The sequence below is a fragment of the Bombina bombina genome, chromosome 10, assembly GCF_027579735.1.
Source record: "Bombina bombina isolate aBomBom1 chromosome 10, aBomBom1.pri, whole genome shotgun sequence".
In the NCBI taxonomy this organism is placed as follows: domain Eukaryota; kingdom Metazoa; phylum Chordata; class Amphibia; order Anura; family Bombinatoridae; genus Bombina; species Bombina bombina.
This window is the reverse complement of record NC_069508.1, coordinates 17,480,890-17,507,554: the sequence shown is the minus strand read 5'-3', so window position 1 is coordinate 17,507,554 and position 26,665 is coordinate 17,480,890. Positions and strand designations below refer to the sequence as shown.

At 40.0% G+C, this 26,665-nt stretch overlaps 1 protein-coding gene across 1 annotated transcript in view; it reads left to right on the top strand.

Annotated features, from left to right (window-relative positions):
* LOC128641198 (uncharacterized) overlaps positions 1 to 26,665 on the top strand; it is a 434,766-nt gene that overhangs the window by 229,554 nt on the left and 178,547 nt on the right. The window contains exon 10 of the mRNA XM_053693764.1: positions 9,319 to 9,501. Within this exon, the coding sequence (XP_053549739.1) occupies positions 9,319 to 9,501 (183 nt within the window). The remainder of the gene's footprint in view (positions 1 to 9,318; positions 9,502 to 26,665) is intronic.

Genomic DNA, 26,665 nt, shown 5'->3' with positions numbered 1-26,665 from the left:
CTCAAAGAGGAGTTGTCCCATCAGATTAACCCTTTGTTTGGAGTGCATATTTTTATCCATACAAGTAAAAATTGAGTCCTTCAACTATATGTACATAAAACACTATCATACATAATGTGTAGGGAATTATCATGATACCCCCATTGTATTCAAATTTGATTTACAGCACTAAAGATATTTTTTGGTTTGAAGTTTATCTAATTATATACAACCCAAAATAAACTATAAAATAGCAAAAGACAACAGGTGTGCAATAAAAATTTCCATACCTTAGTCCTAATGCTCTTTTTAAGGAAACGAGTGTGTAGATGATTACAATTCATGATGTCAGGTCAGTACGCTAATACAGCGTGTTTAACATCCATTGTAGTGAATGGGGAAGGAGGCGTGACTAAGTGTTAAATGACAACGCTTAGGATTCGTAAGTGCTGTATCTTGCGTGTTTACATCCGGTATCGTAGCCGAGAAAGGGGCGTGGCTGTGAAAGTATTTGTCTCTGATATTTCTGTGACAATGTAACAATGACTCACAAGTTACGTTACCATAAATTGACCTGACCAAATATGCCAAGTGAAATTAAAAACCATATAACGTTCCCAGATCATGTCTGTCTTGCTTGTGAGTCAATATGTTAGTGAGGCGTGTTTACATCTAATATCTTGGGAAAAAAGAGGTTGTCACTATAAAAATATTCTACTATAACATAGTGACCATAATTCACAAGTTGCGTTAGGTATCAACCTGACTAAATGTGTCAAATAATGAAATAAATAAGTGTACTGTTCCCAGGTCGTGTCTTAGATAACACATTAGTTTGGATAAACTATATTAATCTTGAGATAGTATTAATAACCAGTTCTTGAAATAATGTGCATTAACAGTGTAGTGTGAAAAAAATGTTCAATGAACTAACCAATGTATATATATATATATATATATATATATAATACATATCATAACATTATGAAGCCACAAATGCATATACTGTATGTGAGCTATAAAATTAATTATAAATGTGCTAACTAATATCTATACATATAAATATCAAATAATAAAATAAAATAATGTGTCTAAGGACATAGTATGTGTGTCTATAATCATGCATACCAAATATATTTGGGGTTAAAGAAAACGGATTCAAAAAAGCGCAACCAAATTCCAGTTTACAGTCAACTTATTAGCGATTTGTTTGATTCATCCATCCATTTTAATTTAAAACCTCCATCTACATTTAACCCCCCGAAATCAGAAGTGTCTTATATTGATCTATTTCAAGAAATGGTTATGCATGATCTAGAGGCAATACCTTCTAAAACATTTGGCAGACAGAACTTATGGCCAAATGAAAAAAGAGCCCTTGAGAGCCTTACCAGAGATCAAAATCTAGTCATCCGTCAAGCCGATAAAGGCGGTGGAATTGTACTTCAGAAATATGAGGATTATATAGCTGAAGCTATGCGGATACTGTGGGATACAAAATTTTATCGTAAACTAAAAAAATGATCCCACTGAACATATTTCAAAATTGCTTATTGAGATCTTGGAGGAAGGTGGTAGAAAGGGCATCCTTAACAAAAAAGAGAAAAGATATCTTATGCCAGACCATCCTAGTATGCCATTTTACTACCACCTCCCCAAGATCCATAAGGATTCAAAAAAACCTCCTGGAAGACCCATTATTGCGGGTATCAATAGTGTCACGGATAGACTTTCAGAATACATTGATTTGTTTTAACAAAAATATGTTGTTCATTTACCAGCTTATATCAGTGACACTACTTATCTCCTCAATAAATTAGACGGTTTTAGCCAAACTAGTACCTATATATGGCTCACCAGTGATGTGGGAACCCTATACTCAAATATCCCACATAATTTAGGGATAGAAGCTATTAGAAGTTACTTAGAGGGAGACATTTACATGCCACTACCACAAAAAGAATTTATGATAAATATAATACAATATATATTACAACACAATTACTCCCAAATTTTTCTCCCAAAGTTTTATTTGCAGGTCAGAGGTACGGCCATGGGCACCAGGTTCGCGCCCAGCTTTGCCAATTTGTATATGGGAGTATTTGAAGAACAATATGTCTATAACTCCAGGTGGGCGCAGAACCTGGTGTTCTATAGCCGCTACATAGATGACCTGCTGTTTATTTGGGATGGCACTGTACAAGAGGCCAAGCTTTTTGTTAACCATTTAAATGAGAATGAAATGGGTTTGACTTTTACCTCCAATATTCAACTACACCAGATAGAATTTTTAGACATCTTCTTACATTCGGGGCCACAAGGCGAGCTTTGTACTTTTTTTAAAAAGTAGATAGCAACAACTTGTTACACTTTGGAAGTAATCATCTAAAAAATTGGAAGATGAATATACCGTACACAGTTCAATAGGATTAGGAGAAATGGTAACACCTTAGACACATATGATGCTCAATCCTCCATTCTAGTCGAAAGATTCCTAGAAAAGGGATATCCCCTGTCTTTGATAGAGAACAGCCAGAAAAGAGCTAGAGAATAGAACTGATCTACTCCGAGGTAAACCTAACAACAAAAATAAAATAAACAATGATGTTGGCGATTATATAGCACAACCACGTTTTATTACCCAATATAACTCTAACCATAGAGCGATTAAAAAGACACTGCAGAAACATTAGAATTTACTTCAGAAAGATCCTATACTTCAACAAAATCTAGACTCTAAGGCCTCTAGTTATGAAGCCGTCTACTTACCTTCATTTGCCGGCCCAATACACTCGCCTAAGCTCGCCTACCATCTCCGCCGCGGACCTGAATACGTTCGCCAAAGTTATCAAAAAAGCTGTCAAGAAGCCGCGGACCAAGTACAGAGCGATGAGCAGCGGACTGTTGTTAACTTCCAGTCATCGATCTCGCTGTTCATCGGCTTCTTCGCAGCTTTCTTGATAGCCTGTCACTAAGCACCCACACTAAACTACACTGTTTTACCCCCTAAACCGCCGCACCCGGAGCCCACCGCCACCTATATTACATTTATTAACCCCTATCCTGCCCCCCACTACACCACCGCCACCTACATTAAACTAATTAACCCCTAAAGCACCGCTCCCGGACACTGCCGCAACTAAATTAAATGTTTAACCCCTAAACCGCCGCTCCCGGACCCCGCCGCCACCTATATTAAACTTATTAACCCCTATCCTGACCCCCTATACCGCCACCTATATAAAACTTATTAACCCCTAAACCTAAGTCTAACACTAACACCCCCCTAACTTTAATATTATTTTAATAAATCTAAATAAAACTTACTATTATTAACTAAATTATTCCTATTTAAAAATAAATACTTACCTATAAAATAAACCCTAAGATAGCTACAATATAACTAATAATTATATTGTAGCTATTTTAGGATTTATTTTTATTTTACAGGCAACTTTGTATTTATTTTAACTAGCAGTTATTAACTATTTAATAACTACCTAGCTAAAATACTTGCAGAATTACCTGTAAAATAAATCCTAACCTAAGTTACAATTAAACCTAACACTACACTATCATTAAATTAATTAAATAAATTAACTACAATTACCTAAAATTAAATTAAATTATATAAACTAAACTATAGTACAAAAAAAATCAAACACTAAATTACAGAAAATAAAAAAGAATTACAAGAAGTTTAAACTAATTACACCTAATCTAAGCCCCCTAATAAAATAATAAAGCCCCCCAAAGTAAAAAAATGCCCTACCCTATTCTAAATTACAAAGTAACCAGCTCTTTTACCAGCCCTTAAAAGGGCTTTTTGCGGGGCATTGCCCCAAAGTAATCAGCTCTTTTACCTGTAAAAAAAAAAACACAACCCCCCAACATTAAAACCCACCACCCACATACCCCTACTCTAACCCACCCAAACCCCCCTTAAAAAAACCTAACACTAACCCCCTGAAGATCACCCTACCTTGAGCCGTCTTCACCCAACCGGGCCGAAATCTTCATCCAAGTGGCGCAGAAGAGGTCCTTCATCCAGCAGAAGTCTTCATCCAGGCGGCGTCTTCAATCTTCATCCATCCGGAGCAGAGTGGAGTCATCTTCCAAGGAGCCGACGCGGAGCCATCCTCTTCAACCGACGACTGAACGACGAATGAAGGTTCCTTTAAGGGACGTCATCCAAGATGGCGTCCCTCGAATTCCGATTGGCTGATAGGATATTGGCTGATCCGATCAGCCAATAGAATGCGAGCTCAATCCGATTGGCTGATTGGATCAGCCAATCGGATTGAACTTCAATCTGATTGGCTGATTGAATCAGCCAATCAGATTTTTCTTACCTTAATTCCAATTGGCTGATAGAATCCTATCAGCCAATCGGAATTCGAGGGATGCCATCTTGGATGACGTCCCTTAAAGGAACCTACATTCGTTGTTCAGTCGTCGGTTGAAGAGGATGGCTCCGCGTCGGCTCCTTGGAAGATGGCTCCACTCCGCTCCGGATGGATGAAGATTGAAGACGCCGCCTGGATGAAGACTTCTGCTGGATGAAGGACCTCTTCTGCGCCACTTGGATGAAGATTTCGGCCCGGTTGGGTGAAGACGGCTCAAGGTAGAGTGATCTTCAGGGTTTAGTGTTAGGTTTTTTTAAGGGGGGTTTGGGTGGGTTAGAGTAGGGGTATGTGGGTGATGGGTTTTAATGTTGGGGGGGTTGTATTTTTTTTACAGGTAAAAGAGCTGATTACTTTGGGGCAATGCCCCGCAAAAAGCCCTTTTAAGGGCTGGTAAAAGAGCTGGTTACTTTGTAATTTAGAATAGGGTAGGGCATTTTTTTATTTTGGGGTGCTTTATTTTTTTATTAGGGGGCTTAGATTAGGTGTAATTAGTTTAAACTTCTTGTAATTCTTTTTTATTTTCTGTAATTTAGTGTTTGTTTTTTTTGTACTATAGTTTAGTTTATTTAATTTAATTTAATTTGAGGTAATTGTAGTTAATTTATTTAATTAATTTAATGATAGTGTAGTGTTAGGTTTAATTGTAACTTAGGTTAGGATTTATTTTACAGGTAATTTTGTAAGTATTTTAGCTAGGTAGTTATTAAATAGTTAATAACTATTTAATAACTATTGTACCTAGTTAATATAATACAAAGTTGCCTGTAAAATAAAAATAAATCCTAAAATAGCTACAATATAATTATTAGTTATATTGTAGCTATCTTAGGGTTTATTTTATAGGTAAGTATTTATTTTTAAATAGGAATAATTTAGTTAATAATAGTAAGTTTTATTTAGATTTATTAAAATAATATTAAAGTTAGGGGGGTGTTAGTGTTAGACTTAGGTTTAGGGGTTAATAAGTTTTATACAGGTGGCGGCGGTATAGGGGGGGCAGGATAGGGGTTAATAGGTTTAATATAGGTGGTGGCAGGGTCCGGGAATGGCGGTTTAGGGGTTAAACAATTTATTTAGTTGCGGCGGGGTCCGGGATCCGCAGCGTTTGGAGCGCTGAGAAACGCGTAGCATTACACTAGGGGTGTCTGTTAATACACCCTGCCTATATGGTTCCTGTTTTTAACTTGTTCTTTTATATGACTTTTTAATAAATTGGCTGTTGAACTTTTTAACTTGGAACCTCCACTGCCTGCTTATTACCAATCACTTCCATTGGAAGCATTAAGCTGTCAGAATTTCAGCAATTGTTTGTTCCTGTGATTCCTGGGCTCCTGTTATCCTGGGCTGCTGCATCCCTGAGTGTCTGCATTCGGCAGAACAGTAAGCTGGGTTGCTGTACAAATACCCAGCCTGTGCCTAATAGCACTCTCTGAGTGCTATTAAGAAATGTGAGTACCCTGACATAGGGGCCTTTTCTTTTTTATCTGGTTCTGTTTATTATTGATACACACAGGCGCCTCTCTATGTTCCTATTTCTGCTCTATATATTTATAAATATTGGGGCAGAGAAAGGGTTGGCCGACCCGGTTAATATAGAATATTGCGTTACCCCGTTAAAAAGAGAGAGGAAAAAAGCTCTCTAATGATCAGTGGCAGATATCGTTTGCGTGGCCCCTGTGCGGTAATATACCCTTGTGGGAATCTGATTGGAGGACATAAATCAGTCTTTTTCTAAATATCAATCTTCTATAACTTGGAGTATTTGTTCAATGTGAAAAGAGTTATCTTGTTTTTGTTGTGATAGTAATAGTCTTTGATGTGAAAGATGTATAAGTTGGTACTTACTGTCTGCCTCAAGCTTACCCCAATGACCGGTCCTGGAGCCTATCCGTCGTGTTCCTTGTAACTCCTGTTAATGTGTTACGGGTCTTTGTTCCAAAACGATACTTCTGTTCCGTTCCTTAGCTCTGCGGTCCTGCGTGTGCTCACTGAGGTCAGAGCTCTCAGTAACTTTGAACAATTTGTTAGCTCTAACGGCTAATCACCACCAAACCACCCGACAACACACCACGGAGATCCGGAGACAACAGGAATCAGCGTGAGAACTGCTAGAATTGACAAATACTTACGCTCACAACCGCTGACAAATTGTTCAAATTTACTGAAAGCTCTGACCTCAGTGAGCACACGCAAGACCGCAGAGCCAAGGAACGGAACAGAAGGAAGACCCGTAACACATTAACAGGAGTTACAAGGAACACGACGGATAGGCTCCAGGACCGGTCATTGGGGTAAGCTTGAGGCAGACAGTAAGTACCAACTTATACATCTTTCACATCAAAGACTATTATTATCCAAACAAAAAGAAGATAACTCTTTTCACATTGAACAAATACTCTAAGTTATAGAAGACTGATATTTAGAAAAAGACTGATTTATGTCCTCCAATCAGATTTCCACAAGGGTATATTACTGCACTGGGACCACGCATACGATATCTGCCACTGATCATTAGAGAGCTTTTTTAATTAGAGAGCTTTTTTTCTAATTAAGTTCGCTGTGGATTGGGTTACACAAAAAGAACATTTAACTTTCTATCAGTGTGAGTCCAATATTATAACTCCATTCACTTTAAATGCGTTGCTGCACTGTCCAATTAAAAAATTACCATGTAATGTTAATAATTTAATCACATTCAAGAACATTATTTCTGCATGGCAGAAGTTCTGTATTGAAATACAGATTAATCCTCATGCAACCGAATTGTTAACGATTCAGGGAAATCAAGAATTCCAGCCAGGTCATGCCTCTCGAGCCTTTCAGGGTTGGGAGGAAAGGGGGTTAAAGTATGTTAAACAACTCCTCCTACCGGATTGCAGGATCGATGCATTTAACTCTATTTGTTCCAAATACGAAATACATAGTAAAGATTTCTTTTCCTATCTACAGATTCGACACTACGTATCAGATATTCAAAAAGAACATAAACCAAACTGGTCCCTGGGCCCCCTAATGGCTGGAATTAAAATATATCAAACAGGAAGATTTTCAATTGCAACTTTTTATAGTATCTTAAATACTAATAGTAATTTGAAACAAATCACTTATATACAGTTGACATGGCTAAGACACTTTCCAAATATATCTACAACTGATGTACAAGGAAGTATTAGAGCAATAAACGAATCATGGGTCCCAACAGCATGGCGTGAATCACATATAAAAATATTATATAATGTTTATATTACTCCTAGTAAAAGGTCGACTTGGTCAGTGAATATTTACTCCTGTACTCAATGTAACAAAGAGAAGGCAGATATATTGCATTGTCTATGGCTATGCCCCAAGATTTACCAATTTTGGTGTAAAATAATTTACTGGATCAATTGGACACTTAATATAAGAATATGCATCGGGCCCCAAGACATTGTATTCTTGGTAAGATATATAGCAGGAGGCAAGGAATATAAACTTATTAATACCTTAATAATACTTGCCCGTAATCTTATACTTAAAACGTGGAAAGCGACATATGCCCCAAAATTTTCTGAATTTAAGAAAGCAGTTATTATGCAACTTACTATTGAACAATATAACATACAGAACCTAAATGAAGAGCAGGTACAGAGGTTTTTCTCAAAATGGGAGGAAGTAATTAAATCCCTTCCGAACGTTACTCAAATCCAATTGGTCAAACCGCTTCGTACTTCTATTTTTGTTATTCAAAATATCCTCACAGGGCATACAGATGATTCCATCAATACCGACAGATAGAGGAGGGGGGGGGGGCTGGAAGAAGAGGGGTGATTGGGGAGTGTTATTTTATTTTTCTTTCTTTTTTTTTTTTCTTTTTTTTTTTTTTTTAGTGCTTATCGTTATGTATATGCTATAATGACTGGATAATATATATAGTATCAGTGTATCATATCCTAGGAAAGTACTATAATCTGAAAATTCAGATGATATGTGTAGTGTGTAGGGAGGGTCTGATAAGAGCATCCTATGTGAAATCAGTATAAGGATATCAAATTGCTGATGATAATATCTATGATATATGTTAGGATGTAATATCTATGTTTAAGTAGACTTGTGACTACTATGAAATATGCATGAATCAGTGATAGGTCAGATACATAGACATTTGATTACTCTTATTGTTCTTTAATTTTTTAGGTAACTTGTAATATCTGTGTCATCTTGTTGTATGTACAATACGATATGATCTGATATGATACTTTTTTTGTTTGAAAAATCAATAAAAATATATTAAAAAAAAAAAAAAAAAAAAGAGAGCTTTTTTCTCTCTCTTTTTAACGGGCTACCCCAATATTCTATATTAACCGGGTCGGCCGACCCTTTCTCTGCCCCAATATTTATAAATATATAGTTGCTATTGATTTAGTATTTTATTTGATTTAGAATTTTAATTGTTTTAACATAATAAATTAATTTTTATTCTGCCATTTGCAATTGTCCTTCTCAATATATTTTATTCTGTAACCTGTATATGATACAAAAATATCTTTCTGTCTATAGACTTTATTTTTTTGGGGGCCAGATTACCCTAAAGCCCGCTTTAGTATTAGAAAAACATTGCTATTTAATATTTCTCTCTCATAGAGGTCTATATCTAAAAGGTTTAAGCATTTTTGCGCTTTATCTCCTATCACTCTTTCTTTTTTTGGTTAACTTAATATTGATATTCTAGGGGGGAATATCACAGGAGATTCAGCCTAGCTATTCAAACTAGCGGCACAAGAAACATTTTACCCTTCTGTTTAACACCCGCCTAACTCGCCTAATTAAAGAGCCGCCTCTGCAGTCTGGTCATTTTCTGATAATAAAATCATGAATGTGACAGCATTGCCCATTGTTTCATTTGATTTATTACAAAGTTGTAAATGTTATTTGACAATAAGTTACTGTATTTCAGAAATAGGAGAGCGCTGTGGCCCTCCACCTCTAATAGAATATGGAGAAATCCGACAAAACAGGAACAAAACATATGAATCTGGAAGTACAGTAGAGTATCTATGTCCAAATTACTATATAATGGAAGGAAACGCTATAATTGAATGTGAGAACGGCGTATGGGATGATCCTCCTGTTTGCTTAGGTAAATACATAGTAATCATAACATGTATGATGTGTCTGCACTTCAACAAATGTAATCACTTTTGTCCTTTTTTTAAAAAATATGAATTATTAGACAATACAGGTATAAAATCCTACATTTTGGTGTTTTCGTATAATGGGGTTGATGCTTAATGTTAGACCCTAAAAATATGTGAAAAACAAATGCAGCAAACAGCTGTTAATGTATTCTGAAAACTCAGCTAACATGTTAATTTCACGAAAGCCTATAGAAACCCTTTGTAATGATTATGAGCTAGATTTCAAGTTTCATGCTATTAACTGTTTAAGGTTTATGCATGTGTTCGCAAGCTCGCAGTCATAGAAGTTAGATTATTGCGAACTTTCAGCTAGATTTGGAGTTTGGCGGCCAAGGGGGTGCGTTAGCTACGCGGGCTTTTTTCTGGCCGCACCATAAAAATAACTCTGGTATCGAGAGTCCAAAAAAATGCTGCGTTAGGCTCCAAAAAAGGAGCGTAGAGCATTTTTACCGCAAATGCAACTCTCGATACCAGAGTTGCTTACGGACGCGGCCAGCCTCAAAAACGTGCTCGTGCACGATTCCCCCATAGGAAACAATGGGGCTGTTTGAGCTGAAAAAAAACCTAACACCTGCAAAAAAGCCGCGTTCAGCTCCTAACGCAGCCCCATTGTTTCCTATGGGGAAACTCTTCCTACGTCTCCACCTAACACTCTAACATGTACCCCGAGTCTAAACACCCCTAACCTTACACTTATTAACCCCTAATCTGCCGCCCCCGCTATCGCTGACCCCTGCATTATATTATTAACCCCTAATCTGCCGCTCCGTAAACCGCCGCAATTTACATTATCCCTATGTACCCCTAATCTGCTGCCCCTAACACCACCGACCCCTATATTATATTTATTAACCCCTAACCTGCCCCCCTCAACGTCGCCGACACCTGCCTCCACTGATTAACCCCTAATCTGCCGAGCGGACCGCATCGCTACTATAATAAATGTATTAACCCCTAATCCGCCTCACTAACCCTATCATAAATAGTATTAACCCCTAATCTGCCCTCCCTAACATCGCCGACACCTAACTTCAATTATTAACCCCTAACAGCCAATAGAATGCGAGCTCAATCTGATTGGCTGATTGGATCAGCCAATCGGATTGAACTTGATTCTGATTGGCTGATTCCATCAGCCAATCAGAATATTCCTACCTTAATTCCGATTGGCTGATAGAATCCTATCAGCCAATCGGAATTCGAGGGACGCCATCTTGGATGACGTCCCTTAAAGGAACCGTCATTCGTCGGGAGACGCCGGAAGAAGAGGATGGATCCGCGTCGGCTGCTTCAAGATGGACCCGCTCCTCACCGGATGGAAGAAGATAGAAGATGCCGCTTGGAAGAAGATGGTTGCCGGTCCGGATGTCCTCTTCTTGCCGGATAGGAGGAAGACTTTGGAGCCTCTTCTGGACCTCTTCAGCACCGGATGCCAGGACGGATCGGTGATACCTGGTGAGGTGAAGACAAGGTAGGAAGATCTTCAGGGGCTTAGTGTTAGGTTTATTTAAGGGGGGTTTGGGGTAGATTAGGGGTATGTGGGTGGTGGGTTGTAATGTTGGGGGGGGGTATTGTATGTTTTTTTTTACAGGCAAAAGAGCTGATTTTCTTGGGGCATGCCCCGCAAAGGGCCCTGTTCAGGGCTGGTAAGGTAAAAGAGCTTTTAACTTTATTAATTTAGAATAGGGTAGGGCATTTTTTTATTTTGGGGGTCTTTGTTATTTTATTAGGGGGCTTAGAGTAGGTGTAATTAGTTTAAAATTGTTGTAATATTTTTCTGATGTTTGTAAATATTTTTTTATTTTTTGTAACTTAGTTCTTTTTTATTTTTTGTACTTTAGTTAGTTTATTTCATTGTAGTTATTTGTAGGAATTGTATTTTATTTATTTATTGATAGTGTAGTGTTAGGTTTTATTGTAGGTAATTGTAGGTATTTTATTTAATTAATTTATTGATAGTGTAGTGTTAGGTTTAATTAGAACTTAGGTTAGGATTTATTTTACAGGTAATTTTGTTATTATTTGAACTAGGTAACTATTAAATAGTTCTTAACTATTTAATAGCTATTGTACCTGGTTAAAATAAATACAAAGTTGCCTGTAAAATAAATATTAATCCTAAAATAGCTACAATGTAATTATAATTTATATTGTAGCTATATTAGGATTTATTTTACAGGTAAGTATTTAGCTTTAAATAGGAATAATTTATTTAATAAGAGTTAATTAATTTCATTAGATGTAAATTATATTTAAGTTAGGGGGGTGTTAGTGTTAGGGTTAGACTTAGCTTTAGGGGTTAATCCATTTATTATAGTAGCGGTGAGCTCCGGTCGGCAGATTAGGGGTTAATAATTGAAGTTAGGTGTCGGCGATGTTAGGGAGGGCAGATTAGGGGTTAATACTATTTATGATAGGGTTAGTGAGGCGGATTAGGGGTTAATACATTTATTATAGTAGCGGTGCGGTCCGCTCGGCAGATTAGGGGTTAATCAGTGGAGGCAGGTGTCGGCGACGTTGAGGGGGGCAGGTTAGGGGTTAATAAATATAATACAGGGGTCGGCGGTGTTAGGGGCAGCAGATTAGGGGTACATAGCTATAATGTAGGTGGCGGCGCTTTGCGGTCGGCAGATTAGGGGTTAATTATTGTAAGTAGCTGGCGGCGACGTTGTGGGGGGCAGGTTAGGGGTTAATAATTATAATACAGGGGTCGGCGGGGTTAGGGGCAGCAGATTAGGGGTACATAGGGATAATTTAGCTGGCTGCGCTTTGCGGTCGGCAGATTAGGGGTTAAAAAAAAAATTCGAGTGGCGGCGATGTGGGGGGACCTCAGTTTAGGGGTACATAGGTAGTTTATGGGTGTTAGTGTACTTTAGGGTACAGTAGTTAAGAGCTTTATGAACCGGCGTTAGCCCAGAAAGCTCTTAACTCCTGCTTTTTTTCTGCGGCTGGAGTTTTGTCGTTAGAGCTCTAACGCTCACTTCAGAAACGACTCTAAATACCGGCGTTAGGAAGATCCCATTGAAAAGATAGGATACGCAATTGACGTAAGGGGATCTGCGGTATGGAAAAGTCGCGGCTGAAAAGTGAGCGTTAGACCCTATTTTCAGTGACTCCAAATACCGGCGGTAGCCTAAAACCAGCGTTAGGAGCCTCTAACGCTGGTTTTCACGGCTACCGCCAAACTCTAAATCTAGGCCTAAGCTTTTGAAAAATTACATGTCCTATCTTTTCAATGGGCCACAAAAACACTATTCTGCACTCGTATTACAAGTTGCTGGTAATATACGCGTGACCGCGCTATAGTGAAAATTTCAACTTTTTTTAACCACAGCTCCCACCTCTGGTTAACTCATTGGGTCTCTATGTTTTCAATATGTTTCAGCTTTAGACAGTGCTAAGGTGCTCCCATTGGTCTAGTGTGCTATAAACTAAACAAACATTATAGCCAATATACAAAAACAATTAAATATATATAGAAAATATATAGTATATAATATATAAAGTGTCCCAAAGGTAATCTTCCTTAGGCTGCTCCTTCACCGGACAGAGGGTTAATTTCTTCTGGGAGACAAGCAAACTGTGAAGATATAAAACAAGAGAGGGCGTCTCTATGGTGCAATATTGTAAGATATCAATGGACAAACGACACAAAGTCTATCTCTGATAATACTCACAAATGATTTGTACTATGTCCCACAGTGCAAAAAAAAGCATGCTGGGATCTTCCAGCTGAACGTTCCTCAAACGATCTCTGTGTACTGCGAACATAAAAAGAGACACCAATCCTAGTGAAACAAATTACACTTAAACAACTCTATACAACAAATAAATGATACTCCAATGCTAGGCTGCTTCTAATGATGGGCACGAGGTGAGGTCCCTTGGGCACCACGTGAATGGCCAGCATAATGGGAGTCACTCTCAGAGCTGTGACTTCAGTATTGATAGGTCAGTGTTGGACGTCTTTTCTGCTCCTGTGTGGCCCTGTACTCTGATGAAGATTCTGTATATTTTGAGAATAAATAAATATTTAGTTCAACATATTTAAAATGTAAATCCTCATCAAATTCTATGTATTATATGTATAATTTCATATAGAATCATTGATTTTATTTGAGTTGTCTGTACTCTTGATAACATAACTTTTATCTCTCTCTATCTTTCTCTCGGCTAGATTACGAGTTTTGCGCTAAACAGGATGCGAAACTAACGCCAAAAAAGTTGTGTTATTTCACTCTCCATAGCGCCGCAGTTACGAGTTACTAAAAAGCATCCTTGTGTGTGCGATATGGTGGCATTAAGCTCCATACCGCACAAAAGCCAAGGGCTGCTTTGACGTGCTCGTGCACAATTTCCCCCATAGACATCAATGGGGAGAGAGTGTTAGAAAAAAACCTAACACCTGAAGTGCAGAATGAAAAATCTCTGTAACGCAACCCCATTGATGTCTATGGGAAAAAAAAAGTTACGTTTAAACCTAACACTCTAACATAAACCCCAATTCTAAACACCCAAAAAAACACCGCCCCCGACATTTGCTGACATCTAAATAAAGTTATTAACCCCTAATCCGCTGCTCCCAATATTACCAACACTAATTAAAGCTATTAACCCCTAATCCGCCGCTCCCCGATATCGCTGCCACTTAATAAAATGATTAACCCCTAAACCTCCGGCCTCCCATATCACCGCTACTAAATAAATCTTTTAACTCCTAAACCGTCGGCCCCCCACATTGCCAATGCTATAATAAAGTATTAGCCCCTAAACCTATAAACCACTAGACCGCCGCCCCCCCACATTGCAAAACGCTAAATTAAACTATTAACCCCTAAACCTAACACCCCCTAACTTTTTTAAAATTACAATATAACTATCTTTAAAAAACTTACATGTGAAATAAAAATAAACCTAATATTAAACTATAAATTAACCTAACATAACTATTCTAATAAAATAAAAAATACTCCCAATTAAAAACCTAAATTATAAATTTAAAAAAAACCTAACTCTACGAAAAAAATAACAATTACACTTAATCTAATAGCCCTATTAAAATAAAAAGTCCCCTTAATAAAAACATCCCCTAACCTACAATAAACTACCAATAGCCCTTAAAAGGGCCTTTTGTAGGGCATTGCCCTAAGTTAAACTGCTCTTTTACCTGTAAAAAAATACAAAGTCCCCCCAACAGTAAAACCCACCACCCAACCAACCCCCCAAAATAAAAAAAACCTAACTCTAAAAAATCTTAAACTATCCTTTGCCCCTAAAGGGGCATTTTTAAGGGCATTCAGCTCTTTTCCAAGTGCCCATCCCTAATCTAAAAAAAAAACCACCCAAACAAATTAAGAAAAAAACCTAACACTAACCCCAGAATATCTAAGGTTCTTGAAGTCTGGACATCCATCTTCATCCAGGCGGCGAGAAGTCTTCATCCTGGCGGCGACACCTTTGTCCATCTCAGCACGGAGCGGAGCTATCCTGGACGTGGATCCCATCCTGCGCAGAGCATCCTCTTCATATGGTCACCGCTGTACACTGAAGTTGAATGTAAGGTAGCCGTTTCAAAATGGCATACCTTGCATTCCTATTGGCTGATTTGATTATTCAAATCAGCCAATAGGATGAGAGCTTCTGAAATCCTATTGGCTGTTCAAATCAGTGTAGTGTTAGGTTTTTCTAAATTTGTAATTTAAGTTTTTAATTGATAGTATTTTTTTATTTTGTTAGAATAGTAATGTTAGGTTTATTTTTATTTCACAGGTAAGTTTTTATTTTTTTAAATATAATGTAATTTTTATTTAAAATTAGGGGGTGTTAGGTTTAGGGGTTAAAAGTTTAATTTAGTGTTTTGCGATGTGGTGGGGCCGGCGGTCTAGGGGTTAATAGGTTTAGTTTAGTAGTTACTATGTGGAAGGCTGGAGGATTAGGGTTTAATACTTTATTATAGCGTTGGCGGTGTGGGGGGCAGCTTTTAAGGGGGTTAATAGGTTTATTTAGTGGCGGCGATGTGGGGGACCGGAGGTTTACGGGTTAATAGGTTTATTTAGTAGCGGCGATGAGGGAGGCCGGAGGTTTAGGGGTTAATGACTATTATAGCGTTGGCGAAGTCGGGGATGGTGGTTAAGGGGTTAATATATTTTAATAGTGTTGGCGATGTAGGTGGACGGCAGATTAGGGGTTAATAGGTTTATTTAATAGTTGCAATGTGGGTGGCAGATTAGGGGTAACATTTAGTTTGCGTTCCTGGCCATTACGCTGGAATTGCAATTTTTTGAGGGTTAAAAGCCGTACCGCACTGTACCACGAAACTCTGACGACTCGCCAGAAACACGGCCCTTCAAGCTCCGTACGGAGCTTGATAGATATGGGCCCTAGCCTTTATTGGGGGGATGGTGTAAAGGACAAGAGTGCCTAATTATGGGGTCACACATATTCAGCGCAAAGACTTATGCACGCAGAATTAAGAAAATGTGCTCCATTTTTATCTCGCCACACATAGTCAGGTGCAGCAACCCTTGCCCAGCACTAAAAAGCACCATAACTCACTGGAAGCCCTAACAAACACCTAACACATGCACAATCACATACATATCAGCCGCAAATCTCAAACAGATAAACCTTTTCTATGCACTTTATTATTACAAACAGTATCCTCCCTCTGCAAGTGTGTCAAACCATTCACAAACAGCATAACCTCTCACCTGCAGCCTTAAAACACCTGACAATGCACACCCTCATTAGCCACCATGTTTCCCCTGCAATATCTAAACAGACAGCATTGTGGGGCACAAAGGGTGCTGGAAGGCCTACAAGCCCCTGCTGTTGCTCTACCTGCTGTGGAGGATAGACCTGCTGGGGATGCTCTCCCTGCTGCTGAAAGACTTGCTACAGCTGATCTACTTTCTGCTGAGGTCCCTGGTCATGGTGCTGCGGCCATCCCTGCTGCTGCTGTCCCTGTTACTGGTACTGCCCCTGCTGCTGCTGCTGCAGCTGGTCATAGGCCAGCAGGGCCTATAAGACATCGGCATCAGCAGAGGGGAAGAGCAAGGGCACCAAGGATCCACAGGGTTAGGGTCACCCTGTTCTGAATGACAGACGGGGAGGTCAGGGAAAAGTATTGCTTGACTTCTGCAAGCCTCATTGAATTATATGAGGTCTTGAAGGATGATATTGACCCTCAAGCGAATAGGAACCGAGCTCTGACTGGTATGCAGAAGTTGTTGTGTGTTGTACACTTCGTGGCATCTGGCTCATTCCAGTCAACAGAGGGCCTTGTGTCTGGCCTAGCGCAGTCCACCTTCTTCAGGCTCCTAGGGGAGGTTTTGACTTCTCTAGATAACCAGACACAGTGATACATTCATTTCCCCCGTACCCCCAGGAATGGAACAGTCTTAAGGAAGGCTTCTATCAACTGGGGGGTATTCCCAATGTCATGGGGGCAATTGATTGCACACATGTGCGTATCGTGGGCCAACATGAGGAGCCAATCCTCTATGTCAACAGAAAAGGGTTTTACTCCTTGAATTGCCAGATGGTCTGTGATACCACTCTGAAATTCACACATGTGTATGCAGGCTTTCCAGGGAGTGCCCATGATTCCTTCATCCTGCGCCAGACCTCCTTATTCCAGCTTTTTGAATCTGGAACACTCTCGGGAGGTTGGCTGCTCGGTGAGTATGCACTACCTTCATTTTGTCTGTGTTTTTCTCTAAAAGGGACACTAAACCCAAAATAATGATGTCATGAATCAGATAGAGAATACAATTTTAAACTACATTCAAATTTACTTATATTATCTAATTTGCTTCATTCTTTAGATATCCTTTGCTGAAGAAAAAGCAATGCACATAGATGAGCTAATCACAGAGGCATCTATGTGCAGCCACCAATCAGCAGCTACTAAGCCTATCTAGATATGCTTTTCAGCAAAGGATATCAAAGGAATGAAACAAATTAGATAATAGTTTTAAATTAGAAAGTTGATTAAAATGGCATGCTCTTTCTAAATCATGAAAGAAAAAATGTGGGTTTCATGTCCCTTTAAGCTATTTTTTAATTTAAAGGGACATTTTCTTAAAATGGCATGTTCTATCTTTTTTAAAAAAAACAACAACATTTTTTATTGAGGTTTGTATATATTGACAAAAATAATGACAGCATATGGTATTGACAGAACAAGGCTATGTAGCAGTTATACTATAAAATAATGTCTTGTTGTGATGAGCAAAACTTGTAATTCAAAAACACATACCGTAACATATCAGGGAATAGCGTACAAGAACAAGTCAATAATAAGATTGAGTACAAACCAAGGTAACCTCATTTTTCTAAATATACATAGAATTGAAGTAGCTATAGCTTAGGTCCATCATGCACCAGGTAGATAAGAAATTAAGTATCAATAATTAGCTACATGGAGGTCACACATGGACCGTCTGATAAATGATGAGGGGAAATCAGCAGGCAAGAGCCACTTTAAGGTTGGGAAGGGGAAAAGGGGGGGGGGGGGCGTGTCCAAGGGATATAAGAAGAAACAGATTCATAATTTGAAAGCTCATTCTCAATCTATGGGACCTTGTTATTTATTTGTAATAAAACAAATGTGACGTTATTGGGGGGTCTTGCAGAATATATACTACTAGATGTACATTAGTCCCAGATATGCTGTACAAATAAACTGCCAGGAAGTTATCTCCATAGTCATTTCTACAGAACAGGAACCACTGAGTTATCCTCTATATTGTAGCAGGTATATTGGGCATGTAATATAATGGATAAACAAAACCTAAGCTTTGTAGAGAAGTGTAGGTAATTGAGCTTTCAATTATTAAGAAAGAAAAAGGGAGTATTACATTAAGAGAGTTTTGACATGCATAGCCGTGTCCCGGGAGTGGATCTCTTTGTAGAGATACTGTGCTTTATAGAGCATTACATATATGGGAATTATGGGCAAGAGCCGTTCACATAAGGATTGGATATAGCTTGGATTCAAATGTTGATGGGAGAGGTTAATAAATGTTGGCGGAAACTATGTCACCTGGGAAGAGTAATAGGATATAGGGAGGTGAAGGAGGCCAGTAGACTATGATTTGGGAGGGAGAATAGCTCAGATATCTGCGTTATTTCAGCTAGATAATAACCATGGATTTGAAGATCCCTATAGGGTTAGTCCGAGATTTGAGTGAACTCATATAAAAACCTAAGAGTTGGAAGGTAGGAGGCAGTTGCTATTATGGTAGCCTGGAAAATAAGGTATAACATAGGGTTACGTCAGTGTATCACCTATTCCACCAGGTGATGTTTGAAACATCTATAAAGTGCCAGGACATAGAACTACGGAGAGTATATAACTCATATGTTTGCACCATCTAGGGAATATTAGAAGTACTTAGTTAGAACTAAGGTGACAGACAAAATATACATTGTTAAGGCAGTGAGTAACACAAATGTTAGGGGTAGGGAATAATATTCATTACATATAACAGCCATAAAAAAACAAAAAGACAACTGCCTATGTGAGGACCTCTATATAAGCAAGCTAGGGTATAAATGTCTGCTGGGAGTAATACTTACAACTACAATGTGTAACTGAGTATGTGTGAACACAGAGATCATTGTTACTCTATTTGGGTGTCTTAATACAGTTAAAATAAATGGCAGTGACATTGAGGCAATAAATATCTCTTTATAAGGGGAGCTTCACTATAGCTATATGGGAGCTGTGTTTTCCTATGAGCTCAAATATGCTAAATAGAGCTACCTAAAAGTTAAGTAAGCAATAAGATAAACATTTCTGAAGGTCAGTTTCTGAAGTTCAACTTAGAAAAACAGTCTTATGTACTAGAAACCTTACAGTATTAATAAATGCTAACAATTCTTGAGGAACAAAATTCTTAAAGAACGTTCAAACATCTTGAGCATATTAATAAACATATATTAGAACTTAAGGCTATATGTAGCATGGGGAAAGTCCACCGTGTCATGTAGAAACCGTCTATAGCCCACTTCTGATCTGCAATCAGACTGTATGTCACAGAGACCAACCGGAGTGTTGTATGTGATGAAGACAGGGTCTCAAGGCCATGAGACATGTGGGTCAATCAGTTCAAAGGGACCCTTCAGTTCAAACTTCCAAGCTCTACCTTCCACATTTCTCTCAGGCAAAAAAACAGCAGTAAACTCTGTGACTCGCCCGTGGGAGTCGGCCGCACCTCCCCGGAACTTATCTATGGTTAGGAAGCTAATATGCAGTGTGTCACTGGAGCGTGGGGTGGAAGGAACTGGGTAGCGCAGCTTCTGCAAGTTACCGGATCGGAAGGGCCTCACCTCTGCGTTGATGTAAATCTGACTTTGCAGAGGTAAACTTTCTGTGAGAGATGGTAAGTTGTCAGTACAATGCTGGTTGGTGAGAGTGTTTGTGGCGTCTTCTAGGGATTTACCAGACCTCTCTGTCCCATACCGAGAGAATTGTTGTATAAGAGGCGTGCTCTCTTTCGGCTCCATGATGATGGCACTTGAGCTCGTAAAATGGCCATTTTCTTCCTGAGTAGACGTGGCTTTGATAATATTCTTAAGGTCTTCAAACCTTTTTGTAGCCTTGCACTCCAACTCCCTCAGTAGGCTAACTATAGCTGAGTGAGACCCCTCCATCCTAGGGCGGTATAAAAGTAGCTTAACCCGGCTAGCTGATAAACCGGGGGGGGGGGGGTAGGAGAACGGTTCAGGCCTAGAACTTGGAGCCTGTCAGGTTCTTACAAAAATAGTAGTGATATCAGTGAACTCCAAATCTTCTCCCCAGTCATTATTCAAGACTATATTGCAGGATGGTATATCAACTAGGGGATAATCCATAGATTGTCGGGATTGTCGCAGGAGCTACTGAGTTTAGCATCTGATCATGGTTGTGGAATAGACACGCCCCCAGCATGTTCTATCTTAATCATGAAAATAGAATTTTGTCTAGACTAATCCTGTCATCAAAGTATATTACTTACAATGCACCAATTTAATATTCTAGAAAAATCTATCTTTTAAATTGAATTCCTGTTATGTCCCTTTAAGCACATGATGAACCTGTATCAATCAGAATACATATGTTACATGACAGGTGATGCAGGGTACGGCTGCAGACCATGGCTATTGACCCCCTTGGCACACCCCCTTACAGAGCCACAACTCAGGTACCAGGAGTCCCACATTAGGACAAGAAATGTGATAGAAAGGAGCTTTGGCCTACTCAAAACCAGATTCAGGTGTCTTGATTTGACGGGCGTAGCTTTACAGTATAACCCCAACAAAGTGTGTTCCATTGTCAATGCATCTTGTATTCTACATAACATTGCTGTGGACACACGTATATTGGGGGACATTGAACCAGAGCAAGATCAGCAGCTGGTTCCTGTACCTGTGGATTTGGACAGGGGGAAATAAAGTGAGGGACTTTGTCATCCATGAATACTTCACTTGTAAGTTACTTGTTCATAAGCACAGTAAACCGTAACATTCACATGTATTATGATGTTTGACTGTACCTCACCAACCATTGCATGTGTATGTATCATGTCTTGCAGAATTACATTCTGCGGATTTTCATTGCAACCACTACATCCCACCCCCTTCCCTTAACTACCATAAATATTGAAAATGTCTCATTGTTTAATTCATGTTTAGGTCCCAATGATATTTGGAATATCATTCTGGAGAAGAATGGAAATTGATTTTTTTACCTTATGTTCACACCTTCTGTAAATACATAATTATTATTATTATATATATACCCATGTGTCAATTTATATTGGATGTGAGAAAGATTGATTTACTGTACATCTTATAAGTTAATATTACTATATTTACCCTTCATACACAACTATGTGATGTCAGTTATAGTACATGAATATGTCATAAACATGATAATCATCTGTTTTTTATTGCTATTTCAACACAGGTCATATTATCATGTTTTAACAATATTAGTGTACTAAAACACACTTCACATTGATGTGTATGACAACTACATGGTAAATAACAAAGGACAATGTTTATGGTGAACTATAATAATATTTATTTTTTCTTTGGCTTTTTGGATGAGAGAGCTGAGGTGTCAGTAGTGGATTGCCTTGTTCTCCTTGTTCTTGCAGATTCTTGTGTTTCTGCTGGTGTGTTGGCGACAGATGATAGGCTGGAGGCAGTGGCCTGCTGGTGTGTAAAGTGCTCAACCAACACACCCAAAAGTATATTTTGTTCTCTCCATCTATTGTCCATCTGCATCTTCATATCAGAGAGAATTTGCATCATCTATGACTGGTTTTGAAAACTTGCACTTAATGATTCTGTGATGTCCCTCTGCAGCTCTATGCTACTTCTGTGTAACCTCTCTTGGTCTCTGAAGAACCTCTCTTGGCCTCTTTGTAAGCTCAGTGCTTTTGATGAGTCTCCTCTGGAGTGTACTGTATTCCTCACCCAGGAGAGAATACAATGCATCCATAGACTGTTGACCAACAGGGATGGCAGTTGTTTGATGGCCACAATGTTGGAGAAGAGGTGATGCTGGTGTATGTACTACTGGTGCTTGAGGGGCAGGTGCAGCTGTAGTGTCAGGTTAGGTAATGTCCAGAAGAAGACCCAAATGCTAGGGTGAACTTAAATAACACACTAGCACTCTGAGTTTAATCCAGGACGTGACCCCACGACAACTTCTATATGACAAAGTACTCACAGTATTGAGCAAAGCAGATCTGGTGCTTCTGCAAAGGGCAAAGATAAACTTGATAGCAGATGAAGTGGGGTCAGAGAAAGGTTTAATCAGGAAAACAGAGTTTGGTAACTTAAAAACAGGCAGTTCAGGAAAAGACCACAACGTAAACAGATGTGCAGAAAATGACTACTTAAAACTGGCAGTTAGTGGGTTAAACAATAACGTAGTCAATAATGCAGAGTTTGGCAACTTGTATTCAGGCAGTTTGAGGGTTAAGCAAAAGTGTGGTCTGTAATGCAAAGTCCGGCAACTTGTAATCAGGCAATTTGAGGGTTAAGCAAAAGCGTGGTCAGTAATGCAAGGTCCGGCAACTTGTATTCAGGCAGTTTGAGGGTTAAGCAAAAGCGTGGTCAGTAATGCAAAGTCCGGCAACTTGTATTCAGGCAGTTTGAGGGTTAAGCAAAAGCGTGGTCAGTAATGCAGAGTTTGGCAACTTGTATTCAGGCAGTTTGAGGGTTAAGCAAAAGCGTGGTCAGTAATACAAAGTCTGGCAACTTGTAATCAGGCAATTTGAGGGTAAAGCAAAAGCGTGGTCAGACAGGCAAAAGTTCTTTAATAGTGATGTCGCGAACCTAAAAATTTGGGTTCGCGAATGGTGAACGCAAAGTTCCGCAAAAGTTTGCGAACGGGCGAACTGGGCGAACCGCCATAGACTTCAATAGGCAGGCGAATTTTAAAACACACAGGGACTCTTTCTGGCCACAATAGTGATGGAAAGTTGTTTCAAGGGGACTAACACCTGGACTATGGCATGCCGGAGGGGGATCCATGGCAAAACTCCCATGGAAAATTACATAGTTGATGCAGAGTCTGGTTTTAATCCATAAAGGGCATAAATCACCTAACATTCCTAAATTGTTTGGAATAACGTGCTTTAAAACATCAGGTATGATGTTGTATCAATCAGGTAGTGTAAGGGTTACGCCCGCTTCACAGTGCGCAGTGTAGGTGATATACCTGCCCTGACAATGCTTTGCAGACCAGGTATCAGTGGTCAGATGGACCCTTGCCCCAACACTGTGTGCCAGACATGCCATTATAGCAGACTTATATGGCTTTGGCGTTGCTTTTTGGTAATTAGAAGGCTGCTAAACGCCACTGCGCACCACATGTATTTTATGCCCAGCAGTGAAGGGGTTAATTAGGGAGCATGTAGGCAGCTTGTAGAGTTAATTTTAGCTTAAGTGTAGTGTAGTAGACAACTCAAAGTATTGATCTAGGCCCATTTTGGTATATTTCATGCCACCATTTCACCGCCAAATGTGATCAAATAAAAAAAAATTGTTCACTTTTTCACAAACTTTAGGTTTCTCACAGAAATTATTTACAAACAACTTATGTAATTATGGCATAAATGGTTGTAAATGCTTCTCTGGGATCCCCTTTGTTCAGAAATAGCAGACTTATATGGCTTTGGCGTTGCTTTTTGGTAATTAGAAGGCTGCTAAATGCCACTGCGCACCACACGTGTTTTATGCCCAGCAGTGAAGGGGTTAATTAGGGAGCATGTAGGCAGCTTGTAGAGTTAATTTTAGCTTAAGTGTAGTGTAGTATACAACCCAAAGTATTGATCTAGGCCCATTTTGGTATATTTCATGCCACCATTTTACCGCCAAATGCGTTCAAATTTAGGTTTCTCACTGAAATTATTTACAAACAGCTTGTGCAATTATGGCACAAATGGTTGTAAATGCTTCTCTGGGATCCCCTTTGTTCAGAAATAGCAGACATATATGACTTTGGCGTTGCTTTCTGGTAATTAGAAGGCTGCTAAATGCTGCTGCGCATCACACATGTATTATGGCTAGCAGTGAAGGGGTTAATTAGGTAGTTTGTAGGGAGCTTGCAGGGTTAATTTTAGCTTTAGTGTAGAGATCAGCCTCCAACCTGACACATCAGACCCCCTGATCCCTCCCAAACAGCTCCCTTCCCTCCCCCACCCCACAATTGTCCCCGCCATCTTAAGTACTGGCAGAAAGTCTGCCAGTACTAAAATAAAAGGTTTTGAAAAAAAAAAAATTTTTTTAGCATATTTACATATGCTGTGGTGTAGCATCCCCCCTTAGCCACCAACCTCCCTGATCCCCCCCAAAAACAGCTCTCTAACCCTCCCCATCTGCCTTATTGGTGGCCATCTTGGGTACTGGCAGCTGTCTGCTATTATTTCACAGTCAAAAAAGTGTTGTTTTTTTTTAAATGTACACTACTGTTACACCAGATATGAGTGGTGGCACTGGGCAAGTGGGCACAGTATATGCTGTGAGCCTGACACACATGCTGGCAGGCAGGCAACTGCAATTAGATTACACAGGAAAAAAAAAAACAGACTGATGTTCTAGCCCTATAAAAGGGCTTTTTGGGGTGCTGTCCTTACAGCAGAGATCAGATGAGTCCTTCAGGACTGTAGTGGACACTGAATACACTAGCCTAGCTATCGATTTCCCTATTAAATCAGCAGCAGCTACACTGTCCCTCCTCTCACTAAGAATGCAGCTTCCAAATGAATCTAAAATGGATGCTGTCCAGGAGGTGGGAGGGTCTGGGAGGGAGGGTCTGCTGCTGATTGGCTGGAATGTGTCTTCTGACTGTGAGGTAGAGGGTCAAAGTTTACTCAATGATAAAGAATAGGGGGCGAATCGAACATCGCATATGTTCGCCCGCCACGGCGAACGCGAACATGCTATGTTCGCCGGGAACTATTCGCAACATCACTATTCTTTAACAAATTTTCAAGCAGGATTGGAGTAGGCAAATAACGTGGTCGTTCAAGCAGAGGTTCGTAACAGAAGTCAAATAACAAACAGTTCAGGGTACTCACGATAGCCACAGGAGTTAACAGACAAATGGGCACCAGAGGATCGAGTAACCGGAATAAGAACTCAGCCTGACATCAGCAGAGTGGGACAGCTCAGAATGTGCGTGACGTTGCTAGGCAACTAAGCACAAAGACAGAACAGCCGGAATACCCGGAAGATGAAAGCGGAGCGTGACATGTAGCTTCTGGTGCTTGAGGGGCATGTGCAGCTGTAGTGTCTGGTGCTTGAGGGGCAGGGGCAGTTGTAGTTTCTGGTGCTTGAGGGGCAGGGGCAGTTGTAGTTTCTGGTGCTTGAGGGGCAGGTTCAGCTGTAGCTTCTGGTGCTTGAGGGGCAGGTGCAGCTGTAGCGTCTGGTGCTTATGGGGCAGGTGCAGCTGTAGCGTCTGGTGCTTATGGGGCAGGTGCAGCTGTAGCTTCTGGTGCTTGAGGGGCAGCTGTAGCTTCTGGTGTATTTTCATCTGCAGATGTTGGAGCTCGTCCCAGGGAATAAGATAATGGAGCTTGTCCATGTAATGCTTGTGGGATACTCCTCTATCAGACCGAACTCGGCCAGTAGTCTTGTTATCCCTGCGTCAAGCCAGGATGATAGGGAATAACCCAGAGCAGAGAAAGTTAGTAAGAGGAGTAAGGTAGCACTCACCACAGGAAGGACAGTCCCCAGTGGCAACGGCAGAGCAGTCCAAGGACAAACAACTAGAATGGTCAGGCAGGCAGGGTTTGGCAACAGCAAAGCAGTCCAAGGGCACACTGCTAGCATGGTCAGACAGGCAGGATCTGACAACAGTAGAGCAGTCCAAGGGCAAACCACTAGTATGGACAGGCAGGCAGGGTTCGGCAACAAAGAGGCAATCCAGAACAACAGGGGTTAATAAGCAGAGTAGTCAGACAGGCAGGGTTAAGCAGCAGTAAATCAATCCTGCAAATTAGGGGTAAAACAGGCAGAGTAGTCAGACAGGCAGGGTTCAGCAGCAGTATATCAGTCCAGAAATTTAGGGGTTAAACAGGCAGAGTAGTCAGACAGGCAGAGTTCAGCAGCAGTATATTATTTCAGCAATTCAGGGGTATAACAGGCAGAGTAGTCAGACAGGCAGGGTTCAAACACATTAAGGCAATACAGAAGTAACGATCTATCACACCCAGGAGCACACAAAGTAACACCTATACTTGGACACTAATAGATGGTTACTGAGGAACTTACATAGGCGCAGGATTCGTGCCACAGGAATCCAGACCAGCATCTGAGAGAGAGGAGCATGCGGCAATGACGTCAGCGCTGCACGCATCCGGTCCCGACACAACCCCTGGCAACGATCAGGGAAGGAGACGCCGCGCCCCTAGCAATGGCTAGAGTGGCGCGGCGTGACAGTCCCAGGGAAGAAGATGGTGGAGCTCTCAAAGATGATTGGTATTCCCACTGATTACCAGTGTGTGACCATTCAGTCTGTTCAATAGGCACATCCTGTGACATTGTCTGTGGGTAAAATCCATGACTGACATGAGAATGTGATGTGGTGGGGTGCAAATACAT